General features: G+C 44.7%; 1 protein-coding gene across 3 annotated transcripts in view; it reads left to right on the forward strand.

Moving 5' to 3' along the window:
- The first annotated feature begins 1,401 nt into the window (after positions 1-1,401).
- AKAP10 (A-kinase anchoring protein 10) overlaps positions 1,402-15,109 on the forward strand; it is a 52,784-nt gene continuing 39,076 nt past the window's right edge. For 2 of the 3 annotated variants that reach the window (XM_068529689.1, XM_068529691.1), the window contains exons 1-3: positions 1,918-2,137; positions 9,117-9,164; positions 14,422-14,604. In XM_068529689.1, coding sequence (XP_068385790.1) covers positions 2,050-2,137; positions 9,117-9,164; positions 14,422-14,604 — 319 coding nt within the window. In that variant the 5' untranslated portion in view covers positions 1,918-2,049. Of the gene's footprint in view, positions 1,439-1,917; positions 2,138-9,116; positions 9,165-14,421; positions 14,605-15,109 lie in introns of those variants that run through there. The other variant, XM_068529690.1, reaches the window with a different exon arrangement.

Genomic DNA, 15,109 nt, shown 5'->3' on the forward strand with positions numbered 1-15,109 from the left:
GTCATCAGCTGTAAATTGGGGGTAATGATGGTAGCCACCTCACAAGGGCTTTTGTGGGGGAGGTGAAGGATTACCTAAGATTGCGGTTCTAAATCACTCAGTCCCTTGAGAGCATGTGATAAGTACTGTATAAATAATGACGGCTATTATTAGCTGACTGGGATGCATTTAGCTGTCTCGGGAATAAAGGCAGCTGCAGAATTTCTGCTAGGAGGGGCTCCGGAACAGAGATCGCGCTGGAAGGCGCGATAGGACCCTGCTTTTAAGTTGATTCTTTGCGTAGTTGAAGAAAAGAGGAAGGAGATTTAGAGGGACTGGAGCGCTTCTCCCCGCCCCCCCCCCCCCGCACCCCTTGTGCGCTGCTCCCATCCCGGAGATGTTCGGGGCTTGTCTTGCACTCCTCTGTCCCGTCCCATTCGTTCCAACCAATCAACCAGTCAACAAACACGAAACAGCCCTACCAAGGGGTTGTGGACTCTGGAGAGAGGGCGCCGCACTTCTAGCTTGGAGGGTAGCCGCCCCTGCGCTCAGGCCCCCGCTAGATGCCCCTGACCCCTTACACCGACCCAGTGGGAACCCACCGAGACCCACCCCAGCCCCGCTCGCCCTGGACGTCAGCTCCATCTCCCTTTCCAAGGAGCAGGGGCAGGATCCGGGGTTTCACCGGCTACAGACCGCAGAGAGTGGTCCCCCTGAGCCAGGCTGCTGTCAGCGCACTGCTGACCCGGGGGCGCCGCTCGGACCCGCTGCAGCCTCCGCCGTCAGACAGAGGTCCATTCCCAGCACCTGCTCAGGTCGGGGACACACTCGGGCATCCACAGCCGCGGCCGGTCTCCTGTTCCCGCCCGGACACTCTCCCCACCCAGGGAGAGGCTTGACCTTGGCTCTGGAGCCGACTCTGAGGTCCAGGCTTCGCCTCCAGTTAGGACGTGACCTTGGGCAGGTTATGTTTGTGTGTCCGGTTTCCCCCATACCAAGATCACCCCCAAGGACTATCATCAATCTGGAGGGTTTGGCACCTGCGCTCAGAGAACTTTCAATACGCATCAGCTGTGATTACCTTACATGCCCCGAACCCAGACAAATCTATCAACCTGCTCTGATTGTATGGTGAAGACACCCCGGGTTCTGGTTACAATCTCAACTGCAGTCTCAGCAGAGACACGCTGAATAATCTGGGACCAGTTGCCCCTTCCCTCTGGACCTCTGCTGCTCCGTCCGTCACCTGATCGACGTCATTGATTTGAAAAACCCATTTATTGATCTTACAGGCTCCTCCCTGGCAGGAGCGCCCAGCTACAGGGATTACGCAGTCCTGTGGGAGGGGCCCCACGGGTGGGAGGCTGGTCACTCTGCTTTAGGGGCGAGGGCGGTCAGAGGTTCATAGGAAAATGGCATTCGAACGAGGCTGGAAGGATGACCCACTGGAGTCCGCCCGGTAAATAATGGCGAGGCTTTTATGTCGCTGCCCTTTCAGAGCTGAGCGTTCGCAGGGATCGCGTCCTGTAGTAGGCCCACGCTCCTCCTCCACGGCTGAGGTCGCGGGGACCGCGGAGCCGCACAGAGCAGGTGGTGCCCGGACTCCGCATCCCGGGACCTGGCCCGCATCTCGAGGCCCGCTCCGGGGTCCGCTGGCTGGGAGCGCGGGGGTGCGGCCGCTCTGGCCGCCAGTGCCCTGGCCACACTCGGCTGTGGCAGGGGCCCCGCTTCCGGGAGGGTTGGCTCGGCTCGGGCAGCGCCCGCGCAGTCCCAGCGCGCGAGAGCCTGGGGGTCCCGAGCCGAGCGCAGGCCGCGCGCGCGTCACGTGGGCGGCGCGGGCGCGCCCCGCCGCGGGAGGGGGCGGGGTGGGGGCGGGGTCGGCGCGCGGCCTCCCGTGAAGCCCCGCGCGAGGAAGGACCGGAATTCCGGGTGGGCGGCTTGTTGTTAACATGGCGGCGGGAGCTACCGGCACGTCTCCAGGAGGCGGCGGGGCCCACACCCGGAAGACGGGTCTCTTTTCGGCCTAGCGCGGCGGCCGCTGTAGACCCGGAAGTCCGGGCAGGTTGCTGAATGAGGGGAGCCGGGTCCTCTCCGCGCCAGTCCCCCCGCGCCCTCCGCCCCGACCCGGGCCCCGCCATGTCCTTCTTCCGGCGGAAAGGTAACGAGGGGCGCGGGGCCGGGCCTGGGGCGGCGGGTGGCGGCGAGGCCGAGGCCGAGGCGCGGAAGGACGCTCTGTGCGCCGGATCCGCGGTCTTGCGAGAGGGAGCGGGGCCTCCGCGCGGGCGGGCGGGCACCCAGCCGGTTCCGAAGTCTGTGCCGGGACCCGCGCGGGGTGGTGCGTTTTGCGGACACACAGCTTTTCGGGGGCGGGGCGGGGCGTGTGTGTGAGTTTGTGCCAGAAGAAGGGAATTCCTTCCGTACTTTCTTTACGGAAGTCTCGGACTTGTCAGAATATTGAGGGGTTTATGTCTAAAAGTAACACGTGAAAAAATTGGTTTCTTCAACTAGTGCTCTTTTCCAGTTTCCCCTTTTTTCGGGGGGTGGGGTGGGGGAGCGGGATTCTGCTGTCCCTAAAGTGACAGTGCTTAACTTATGGCTAAAAGTCCCCTGACGAAAACGACTCCTTTTGATGAATTAGCAAGTTTACTAAGTACTGGAACCCAAACTTCAGAAACAAACTGCTTATATTTCTGATTTTCAGTAGTAGCTGCCCATTTTTTGAGTAGAGGCAGCTTGATTTTGAGCCTGGGTAAGGTTGTTGGCGTTTCGTTACCGGTACGTATCCAGAGTGGACAAGTGTGGGCCTTCTGGGTTGATTAGTGGTTCTTGTATCGATTCTCGTTGCTTCCGGGAAAATTTACCAGGCAAAAACGGGTTTTTGGGAAAGCACTAAACTAAATCAGGGACTTGGGTTCACGTGACAGCTCTGCTACTAACTCTGTCACCTGGGACAGAAAAATGTTAACCCACTTTCCTCTCTCACCTGAGAATTCAATGATTCCTAAAGGCCCCATTCAACTCTATAAATTAAAGAATTCCTTTTAAGTACGCACAGAGTTTTAATAACTGATGCCACGTGATGAGTGAATGAAACCATGATGAGTGAATGAAAACCACTCTGAATGAATGAAAGCGGTAAAATGGTACAAGGAAGCTTTATTGGTAAGGTACCTTGGTATAGTTAATAGCTCTCTAATTTGTTTGACTGTTGGAATGGTTAGTTGTAGTGTTTTTTTTCGGGGGGCAGAGCATTCTGTGTATAATGAGGCAAATTGCATGTTGCACAATAGACTGTTGTCTCTATTCAACAAATACTTTTGAACGTCCACTGTTTGCCAGGCACTGTGCTAGGCCCTCAGTATTAAGCACTGAACAAGACAAAATCCTTATATCCATGGAGCTTGTTGTCTGCTGGGGTAGATGGACAATAAATCTCTCTCTCTCTGTCTCCCTCTCACTCTCTGTCTCCCTCTCTCTGTTTACAAATTGAATACAGTGTTATGAAAGAGCTTGAGAGAAGAAACATATTTCAGTTTGATGTTAGTCAGAGGCCTCAGCAGGTGACCTTGAAACTTAGAGCTGAAGGAACAGCAGGAGGTAACGTATAGATGCCAGGGAAGAGCATTCTAGGCTCGGGGAATAACGTGTTCAGAGGCTGGGAGGCAAGAGTTTGGTGCCCTTCAAGAGAGAAGAGAAGCCCACTGTGGCTCGGGCTTAGAGAGGTAAACAAGGATCAGATGATTCAGAGCTTTGTAGGTCACGGTTAGGTGTTATTCCAAGTGCAGAAACAATCTTACTTTTAAAATTTTAAAGAGGGGTGATTTGATCTCTTTTTATGTTTTAAAAAGATCATTCTAGATGCTTTTTGGAAACTGGATGTGGCAAGAATAGGAACTGGAGATGGTCTTATTTAGGGATCCCATCCAGTCTCTGAATACCATTTTTAAATACCACCTATCTGTTGATGACTCCCAAATTTACATCCCCAGCTTGGATTCTCTGCCCTGAATCCAGACTGTGTATCCAACCGGTGGTCCACTTTATACCTCTACCTAATAGATAAATCTTTAGCCTACTGTATCTAAAATTTCCCCTTAGATTTAGTCCTCCTAAACCTGTACATCACTTTTTCTCATCTTAACAAATTACATTTCTGGCCTTTTAATTGCTCAGGCTAAAACTTTAATACCTTCTTGAACCTCTTTCTCTCCTACTGTATATCTGATCTGTTAGGTCTACCCCAGAATATACCCAAATCCAACCACTTCTCACCATCCCTGACCATTAACACCCTGGTCTAGGGAGTCATCTCTATTTAGGTTGGGTGGTTAAGGAAGTCCTCTGAGGGATGTCATTCAGATCTCAGGTTAAATGTCAAGAGGAAGCCGGTTTTATGAAGATCAAGGAAGCAGCATTATTTTGCTATAGGCTTCAATTTGGTTTCCCTTCTTCCATTCTTGACGCCTCTGGTGTATTTTCGAAATGCATTCTGCCGCACCTCTGTTCAGATTCCCTCAGTGGCTTCCTGTACATGGCCCTCCATAATCTAGGTCCCATTTCTTCTCTGTGTTCATCTCCTGCTTTCTTTCTCCATCATTCTTCCATTTATATTGGCCTCCTCAGGGCCTTTGCACTTATTCTCTCTGCCTGGAAACCTCTTCCCACAGATGTGTGCCTATTTTGTCCCCCATCTTCTTCAGGTTTTTGATTAATTGACATCTTAGTGAAGCTTTCTCTGACCAGCTTGCGTAAGATTGTAGTTCCCAGGCCCTGCACTCCCATCCCGTCACCCTACTTTATTTTTTCTGTAGCATTTGTCACCATCTGCTGTACTGTGTGTTTTATTAGGATGGAAGATGATTTCTGTTCATGGCTGTATCCCCATGTCTAGATTAGTGCCTGGGATATAGTTAGGAAATTAGTAAATATTTATTGAATAATTAAACTAAGAAAAATATTAGGAAGTAATAAGTGCTGTGCAGGGAATTTAAACAGTGATGTGGGAGCAGATCACCAGATGACAGTTTGTGTTTGGATAGTGAGGGGAGGCTTCTCTGAGCAGATGGTATTTAAATTGAGGTGTCAATGAGGAAGGAGAGCCAGCCTTGCAAAGGTAAAAGGAACTGCATTCTGGCTGGCAAGAACTGGTAATACAAACATCCTGAGGCAGGAAAGAGCGGGGTTTGTTCAAGGACAGAAAGAAGGCTGAAACGTGCTGGGAGTGGAGGGCAATGGGGCATGTTTTAGAGATAGAGATAGCATGACTTGAGTAATGATTGGAGTGAAGGAAAACTGGGAAAGCTTTGGAAAGCTTAGACATGGGGTAGGAGGAGTCCAGAGCTCTCTTCCGGCAGTTGTGAGTTTCCGGAAACTCTTGGACGTCCGTGTGGATATGTCAAGGAGGCAGTTGGATGTACAGGTCTGTAGTTCTGGGAGGGGATCAGAATTTGAGTTCTGAATCTGGACTTAGAAGTATTTTGCATAAATGATGGTTAAAGACACAGGCCTAAATGAGCTCATCTGTGGAGTACATATGGGATATGAATTAGTTGTGTTGAAAGGCTATGGTACCGTAACAAAGAGACACTAAGTACAATGGCTCAAACAAGGTAGGCCTTTATTTCTGTCATGTGTAACCGTCCAAGTCCCTGGTCATCAGGTGGCTTTGCTTCACGATCATTCAGGAATCATTTTCCTCCCATTGTGTTACTCCTCTTTCTCTTAGGGTATAGTCTATGTTATCAAAGCCAGATCATGGTCCCTTCTGTCAGCTTTCTGACTCCTGATAAGGGGAAAGAGAAGCTTTGGCCAGAAATGGCACATACCTCTTCTGTTCACATTTCATTGCTGAGGACCGAGTCATATGGTCACAGTTAATTAACTCAGGGGCTTCTGGGAAATGGACAGAAGCTAGCCAGTTGTGTGCCAGGATACAGCCCTCTTACTAGGAAGGCCAGGTAGAACCCTCTACAACCCTCTACAGTGGCCAGGTAGAATCTCCTGCCATGCTGTAGACAAGGAGAGAGCTCTGGGGTTAATCCAGCTTTTAGAAGTTGAGGAACATGAGTCATTGGCAAAGGAGAATCGACAAGAAAACGCCAGTGATACAGGAGTACAATATCATGGAAGCTAAGAGAAGATAATACTTCAAAAAGGAGGGGTAAACGGGGAAGGGGCTGGAAGGGGCCATTGGGGTAAGGGTGGGGGGTTGTTGTTTTTAAGATAAAAGATGCTAAGCACGTTTGTTCTAGGAAGGATCCAGTAGAGAGGGAGAAAATGATACTGAAGAGAGGTGTTACTTGCAGGAGTGAAGTTCTTGAAAAGACCTTAGGAGCTGGGATTAAAGCCTGGCTGTATCAAGATTTGATTAGGATACACTGCAGCTGGAAATGGCAATCGATACAACCACTTGTTTAAAAGTTTAAAAACTTTCAAACAATGCTATAACTTGTTTATGAATATGTAAATATATTAAAGAGTAAAAATGATGGAAACCATAAACATTCAATTTCTGAAATTTTTCTCTAGGAAGAGGGGGAATGAGTTGAGGGAGGGACTTTAGTTGTAACTGCAGTGTTTTATTTCTTTTAAAAATTCTTCTGAAGCAAATATGGCATAATGTTAAGATTTGCTAAACCTGAGTGTTCCTCATATTAAGGTCTAGTCTTGCCTTTGTCTTAAATGTTTCATACTAATAAGAAATTATTATTTCTTATAGAAGAAATAGTAGTGCAAAATAGGATGACAAATAAACCATGATAAATGTAAACAGAATAAAATCTCTATGGCTAAAAAATCTTACAAAAGTCCATATAAAGATGGACTAAAAGATAAAGACTCAAGTTGGGTAATAAACCAAAATGCAGCTATTTACCAGAGACACAACCAAAACATAAGGACATAGAGAAATTGAAAATAAATGGATGCAAAGATATATCAGGCAAATGTTAACTAGAAGAAAGTTTGTGTGGTAGATGAAATACTTTAAAGCATAAAATACCATTAGGGATAAGAGGGCCTGTAAATTATGATAAAATGAAAAAGTTACTAAGAAGATAAAATTTTGAACTTGTTTGTACCTAAATCAGTTTCAAAATGTATAAAACAAAATGTACAGAATTACCAGGAGAAGTCAACAAATTCGTCATCATAGAGTTTTAAGAATGTTCTTTTTTAGAAATAAAGAGCAGTAATCACAATAAAAAGAAATGGGTTAACCCAGACAATAAAAAGATGGTGATCTTCAGATTGGTTTCCTGTTCTGTACTGTTTAAATGTTAAAAAGGTCATGGGAAAGTTAAAAGTAAAAGGCTGGAGAAGCATATCAGGGATATACAAACAGAAGGAAAGCTAGCATAGTCTTCACAATAGCACACACATGAAAAAAAGATGGAAAAGTTAAGTTTTGTGAGGGAAAGGGAACAAGAGTCATTATTCACAGATAATATGATTGCATACATAGAATATTCAAGAAAATCTAGGCTTCCCTGGTGGCACAATGGTTATGAACCTGCCTGCCAGTGCAGGGGACACGGGTTGGAGCCCTGGTCCAGGAAGATCCCACATGCCGCGGAGCGACTAAGCCCGTGAGCCACAGTTGCTGAGCCTGCGCGTCTGGAGCCTGTGCCCCACAGCAAGAGAGGCCGAGATAGTGAGAGGCCCGCGCACCGCGATGAAGAGTGGCCCCCGCTCGCCGCAACTAGAGAAAGCCCTCGCACAGAAACGAAGACCCAATACAGCCATACATTAATTAATTAATTAATTAATTAATTAATTAATTTTAAAAAATTAAAAAAGAAAAAACATAAGAAAAGTAAAGTGGGCTGTGTCAGATCCCGTAAGTTTCTCACTTGGCTTGAGCTGCCATGCTCCTTCCTTCTTGCATGTGATCTTGCTAGTGTATCTGCATTAGAATTTCCAGTGTTTTGTGTAATAGAGGAGAAATGGTGTAATTTTTTTTAAAACTTATTTATTTTATTTATTTTTGGCTGCGTTGGGTCTTCCTTGCTGCGTGCGTGCTTTCTCTAGTTGCAGAGAGCGGGGGTTACTCTTCGTTGTGGTGCGTGGGCTTCTCATTGTGTTGGCTTCTCTTGTTGCGGAGCACGGGCTCTAGGCACACGGGCGTCCGTAGTTGTGGCTCGCGGGCTCTAGAGCGCAGGCTCAGTAGTTGTGGCGCACGGGCTTCGTTGCTCCGCGGCATGTGGGAACTTTCTGGACCAGGGCTTGAACCCTTGTCCCCTGCATTGGCAGGCGAATTCTTAACCACTGCGCCACCAGGGAAGCCCGAAATGGTATAATTTTTTAAGAGACAGTTGTTAAAGCTTGAGTAGTAGAAGTTTTAGAATGTTTGTAAGTTTAGAATATTTGTATTTGATGCTGTGGCAGGGATACACAGGAAGTCAGAGATGTTACACAACCAGAGAACTCTGTCTTTTTCTTCAGGTTGCATCTAGTAGTGAGTGGCACATGGTAATAATGTTAACTAGCGTCTTAAGTTTACTGTGTCCTAGCTCCTCTTGTAAGACCTTTACAAGTACTTATGTTTTCATCCACAACCCTCTCAGGTAGTCTCCACTGTGGCTGGTGGAGAACCACACTGGGCAAGTACATGTTCGGTTTTGCTATGCTGGCTGGGAGGTGCTCTTGAGATGTCCATTTACACACGTTATCTTAACCACACAGTAATTCTACAGTCCGAGTTTTTAACCAGAGGTAAAAGAGTGATTTTTTTAGGGTCTGGCAGACCAGGGTTGAAATCCTGCCTGTTGAAATGACTCTTGACTAGCTCATAACAGTGACCTAGTTTTGTAAATGAAGGAAATTGAGGCCCAGAGAATTAAAGTAACTTGTCCAGCATCACATGGCTATTGAATGGCAGAGCCCAAATTTGAACCCAGGTGTTCTGATCTTGTCTCTCCTTAAGCTCTGAGCGTACTTGACCAACTGCTGTTCAAAGATCACTTCCTGAGAGAAACTTCCCCTGACAACTGCCCTGCCCCGCCCTGCTCCAGGGCAGCTCGCCCGTTGTTGGGGAACTTTGAACACAGCTGTCAGAATAGAGCTGGTGTGATTTTTACAAGGCCTGGAAGGGGGTTTCTGGTTGTAGAAGTTGGTCATGGTGCTCTCTTCTCTTCCAGTGAAAGGCAAAGAGCAAGAGAAGACCTCAGATGTCAAGTCAGTTAAAGGTGAGTCAGCGTGTTGCAGTGATGCACTCTTTCATCCTGTTACGTTCACCCTTCTTTTGCCATTAATCGTCTCTGCCTTCTTTTATAATTACTGATGACTGTGCCTTAACTTATATACTCTTCAACACCCGCCATGTAATAGGCTGTTACTAAGCGTTTATTGGTTGTCCTAGTGATTCCGGTGAACCAGTGTCATCCGTACTAATCACACATTTGGTTGTTCCCCACAAGCAATTAGTTGACTGTATTTAAAAAAAACAAAAAGCAGAAAATACTCTTTACTGAGCAGTCTGACCACTGACTTAACGAAGCCTGGTTTTCTGTGGTTTATCTGGAAGTATGATTGCTTACAGTTTTCACTTCCTTATTACTTTGGATGAATGGCCTTAGCCTAAAATTTATTTGGAGTCCTGTATTGGAATCAGTATATTGTCCTTATTTATAGGTAAGAGCATGTTTTTTTTAGATTGTAATCTCTGCTGTAGTTTTGACTGATTTCATTATGTCAATGTACAAAAATTGAAATGGGAAAATTATAATGAAAATTACTTTCATAACCATTACGTACAAATTTCATAGATGTAATTTATTTACGTGAATTCTAAAGATTGCCACTTATTTAGATTTTCCTTTTAAATGTTTGTATGTTGTGTGGCTAGTAACTCCCTATGCTCAAATTGCCAGGGGGACACTAATTATAACTTAGAGGTTTGTAAGATTAGGGAAGAAGTAGGGTAGCTTACAGCCTTATTTTCTGCTTATTTCTGATAATTTAAAGCCAGTTGGTTCATGTTGCCTTTTTTAAGGAGAATTTGATTGATGTTGGTAAAGACTTCAAGCCCTCAGGGAGCAGAGGCTTGTGAAGACTAGCCTTGATTGTAGTAGCAAGAGGGACTTTGATGTCCGAGGCACACCAGCCTCCGACAGTGTGACCTGGGGGTACTTTCCTCATTTGTACAACGAGGGGATTGGCCTACCTAACTCCTCAATCTGTCCCAGGCTAAAACACTCCATGCTTGTACTCCATTTATGACAGTACATAGTCTGTGCTCACATTCACTGCCTTAACTTTAGAATAACACAGACGCAGCAGGGAAACAGGCCCTCAAGAAGTTTGCAGTCTGATTAGAAGGACAAACTCAGACCCAGAACAGTAGCAAATAAACCAGAATCATAATAACTATAGTTTATTGAGCACCTGTTCTGTTCTAGGTGTTAGACAAAAACTGTGGCTGTAATGGTGAACAAAAAAGACTTGGATCCACATCCTGCCCTCGTTGAACTTACAAATTGGTGGTAGGAAGAGGAGCATGAGTCAGATGATGCACAGATGGCTTGGGCTAGATCAGCAGTGATGGAGATAAAGAGACCTGGACAGAGCTGTGTGGGAGGTGGAATAGACAGAGCTTTGTTCTCGATCAGGTGTGAGGGCGAGGAAGCTGAGGCTGGCACCCAGCTTTCTGGCAGGCCTAACACTGCGGCTGGTGGAGAATCACACTGGGCCAGTACCTGCTCCTTTTTGCTATGGTGGCTGGGAGGTGCTCTTGAGACGTCCATTTACACACGTTATCTTAACCACACAATAGTTCTACAGTCCGAGTAACCAGATAAAAGTGTGATTTTCTAGAGTCTAGCAGACCGAGGTTGAAATCCTGCCTGTTGAAATGCCTCTTTACTACCTCATTGACTTAGGGCAAAGCACTTAACTTTGTTCTGTTTGTGTATTCATCCCCCAATTAGGTAAATACTGGTCTTGCAGCATTGTTGTGAGAGATAAATGAAATAATGTACCCCAAAAAAAGTACATCAAGAAACCAGTACAGGGCTTCCCTGGTGGCGCAGTGGTTAAGAACCCACCTGCCAATGCAGAGGACACGGGTTCGAGCCCTGGTCCGGGAAGATCCCACGTGCCGCGGAGCAACTAAGCCCGTGCGCCACAACTACTGAGCCTGTGCTCTAGAGCCCATGAGCCACAACTACCGAGCCCATGTGCTGCAACTACTGAAGCCCGCACGCCTAGAGCCCGTGCTCCACAACAAGAGAAGCCACCGCAATGAGAAGCCTGCCTACTGCAACAAGAGTAGCCCCCTCTCTCCGCAACTAGAGGAAGCCCGCGTGTAGCAGCGAAGACCCAACACGGCCAAAAATAAATACATTTATTTTTAAAAAAAGAAAAGAAACCAGTACAGTGCCTTGTACATAGTAGGTTTTATATTGGTAGCTATTACCATTTTAACAGAGTAGGCCCTTGATATGTTGGATTAGTTGTTAGTTATTAGTATTACAGGGAGTTCAGAGGAATTTGAGATCAGCAGATGGTTTCTGGAGCATAGGGAAGCCTTCATAGAAATGAGACTTAATGTGTATGAAATTTGAATGATAAGGATTTGAATGAAAGAGTCAGTTCTTCCTCTTTCCCCTACCAGCCCAGCTGCTTATTTATTTGAGTATATACTGGGCAGAAGGACCTTCAGACTACTAAAAGGAAATTTTTAAGATAGATTGAGGTCAGATAGTAGGGGGTCTTAAAGACCAGAAAAGAGTTGAGACAGAGAAAACAGGGAACCACTATGGGCTTTTGAGCAGGATGTTGATGCTTTACATATGGCATTTATAGAGGTTAGCCTGGAAGAGTCATATAGGATGGAGACCCTAGATGTGCTTTGCTGTGATACAAGAAGACCTGTACTAAGGGTGTGGTGTTGAAAATAAACAGGTCAGTATCTTGAAGGAAAAGTCAACAGATCTTGACAAGTAAACACGTATAGTGAGGAAGAATGGGTCCAAGATCTTGAGCTTTAGGGACTGGTGGATTGACAGAGATAGGAAAATTAGAGATAGGAGAATTAGTCTGGAAGAAGATGTTTTAAGTTTGACGTTTGGAAAAATTGGTCTTGAGATGGTAAAGATGACAAATGAGAGGTTGGTTAGTAGCAAATAATTAGAGCCACAGGCTGGAAGCCGAGCTCAGAGGTCAGCCTGAGATCAGGTCAGGGTCCCGTCTGCCTCCAGCTCTGCAGGGGTGAGCCCTTGGAGCTGGCGCTGGGAGGGCCCGAATCAAGCGCATGTGTGAGACTTTCCCCTTGAATCAGCCAGAGTTACAGTTAACTCTGTTCTGTCTATTTTAGATAACAATTTAGATTTTAGATATCTGTTTTAGCTAAAGTTTTATCTATTTTACAGACATATCAAGGTCCCACTTAAGTTTATTTGGGTGGGGGGAGCTTACAGCTAAAAAAAAAAAGTTTGGAAAAGATTGCTCTCGGGCTTCCCTGGTGGCGCAGTGGTTGAGAATCTGCCTGCCAATGCAGGGGACACGGGTTCAAGCCCTGGTCTGGGAAGATCCCACATGCCGCGGAGCAACTAGGCCCGTGTGCCACAACTACTGAGCCTGCGCGTCTGGAGCCTGTGCCCCACAGCAAGAGAGGCCGAGATAGTGAGAGGCACGCGCACCGCGATGAAGAGTGGCCCCCACTTGCCACAACTAGAGAAAGCCCTCGCACAGAAACGAAGACCCAACACAGCCATAAATAAACATAAATAAATTAATTAATTAAAAAAAAAGATTGCTCTAGTAATAACTGAAGGTTTGAGAATAAATGTGCTTTCTAGCAGAAGGATTAAAAGAAGAACAGAGAACCTTGGGAAGCAGAGGAGTGATGGATGGGCGTTGATATGTGCATTAAAGAGAAGGGGAGGGAGGAGCACTTGAGAGAGGAGAAGAGAGGAGAGTGCGGGACCACAGAGGCCTCAGGGAGATGGGATGTGAGGAAGGAGCATGTGAGGGAAGTTGTTCTAACAGAGAAGTTAAGAAAGAGAGAAGAAGGCTTGCACAAATGAGTTAGTATTATTTCACATCATCATACACGTCTAATTAGGAAACAATCAGAAAGTCTTACTGTTTTGTTTTTTTTTTTAAACATCTTTATTGGAGTATAATTGCTTTACAATGGTGCGCCAGTTTCTGCTTCATAACAAAGTGAATCAGTCATACATATAGTCTCACTGTTCTTGATGCATGGTATTTGTAGCTTGTCTATACAAAAAACTAGATATTATTGTTTATAAACCTACCAAAATGATTCTGCTCCCTTCAATTTATCCTAAAAATAAAAACAAAAAACAGCTTCCTTCTAAAATTGAAAAAATCATTTGAAGACAACTCCATTGCATAATTCTCCCAACTCTTATTGAATGACTGATAAATACATTTTCCTCAGATAAACATTCTCATCTGCTTTATCATGTAAACACATCTCACAGTAATAGATTGAATTACAGTACTATGTATTCTTCATAGGAGGTATTACGTGGTGTCACTCAGATTCTGTGTCCAGGAACCGTTTGCTAAGATTGAGAGCACTTATCTGTTGACCAATTTATCATAAATTGACTGCTCAATAAAATAAGTGGTGCTAGTAGACAGAAGTTTAGTCATCTGAGAGTATATTGAGGGTGTGGAATGCTCAGTGACCTGTATGTTTCTAGCCTTCTTGCTATAGCAATGCACTAAACCAAAACTTCTTAAAAACCTTTCATGAGAGTCTTTGATATTTGTGTAGAATAAATGGGATAGGTGGAATGTTAATTCAGCTGCAGCAACAAGTTCATAGGGTTACCTTGACCATATTATAATATGGAGTTGATGATTTCCTATTAACACATTTGTGACTAACCTCTTTATTCTGAAGTCAAAAGGATGATATTAATATTTCTTCAGACTACTAAAGAAAATATATTTTGTGAATTTTTAAGTATGCTTCATCTTTAGGCAGCTTGAACTTTAATCAGTTTTTATTAGATGGTGGAATTTTGTTACTCAATTAAAAAGTAAAATAAGGATCCTGAAGAGTATTTTTCTAATTTTTTTCCCATAAGCTTTTATTTTGGAATTTTAATTTTGTTCCTTCAGCAAGCAAGTATTAAGGAATTGAAAAGGGTCCATGTTTCAGAATGTTTGCTACCTTTGGTACTTTCTGTCTTCAGAAGAGTTCTCGAAGAGAACTCAAAGATCTCTCTTTTAAGTTACATTTTTGGCACAGTATTTTGAGAATTACAAATAATAGTAGGACATTTCTTTCCAATTTTCTGCTGCTTGGTTAACTTACCGTTTCCCCAAGTATTTTTGTTGAGTGTATATACTTAAGAGAGGTGTTACAAAATCTAATTTTTAAAGTTCCCTTAAAGTCCTCTTAGGAGACAGTTTTTAGACTATCAAATTGTGTTTAATTTTTAACAATTTTTTGAAAAATTATAGCTTCAGTATCCGTACATTCCCCACAAAAAAGCACTAAAAATCATGCCTTGCTGGAGGCTGCAGGACCAAGTCACGTTGCAATCAATGCCATTTCTGCCAACATGGACTCCTTTTCAAGTAGTAGGACGGCAACACTTAAGAAGCAGCCCAGCCACATGGAGGCCGCTCATTTTGGTGACCTGGGTAAGTGACTTTCAGTTTTTGTTGACTTCCTAGGAGGAGGGAATGAGTATAACATGTGAAATTCCTGCCAAAGGATACCGAACTGTGTAATTGGATGGGATTTTGAAAAAAATGTTTTAACTGAAATAACAGCTATAAGTGTAATTAATGGATGACTCCATGTTGTGTTTCTGTGAATATAAAAAGCATGCCCAGTAGAAAAATGGGCCATTTCCAGAAGAAGAAATACATTTGGCCACTAAATATATGAAAAGGATGCCTCACTGCAGTAATACTAGTGAAATGCAAATTAAAATAATGAGTTAATGTTCCCCCTAACACACTGGCAAATATTTAAAGTTTGATAATTGGAATGTTAATGTAGAAGCAGAGAAATAACCACTCCTGTAGAGCGGAAGTATAAATTGGTAAAGATTTTTTGGAAGGCAGTTTGCAAGTATTTATCAAAAGATAAAGTATAAGATGTAGCCCTCAGATATGCTCCCATATGTGCACAAAAATGTAT

Source organism: Eschrichtius robustus, chromosome 20 (assembly GCF_028021215.1).
Source record: "Eschrichtius robustus isolate mEscRob2 chromosome 20, mEscRob2.pri, whole genome shotgun sequence".
Lineage (NCBI taxonomy): Eukaryota > Metazoa > Chordata > Mammalia > Artiodactyla > Eschrichtiidae > Eschrichtius > Eschrichtius robustus.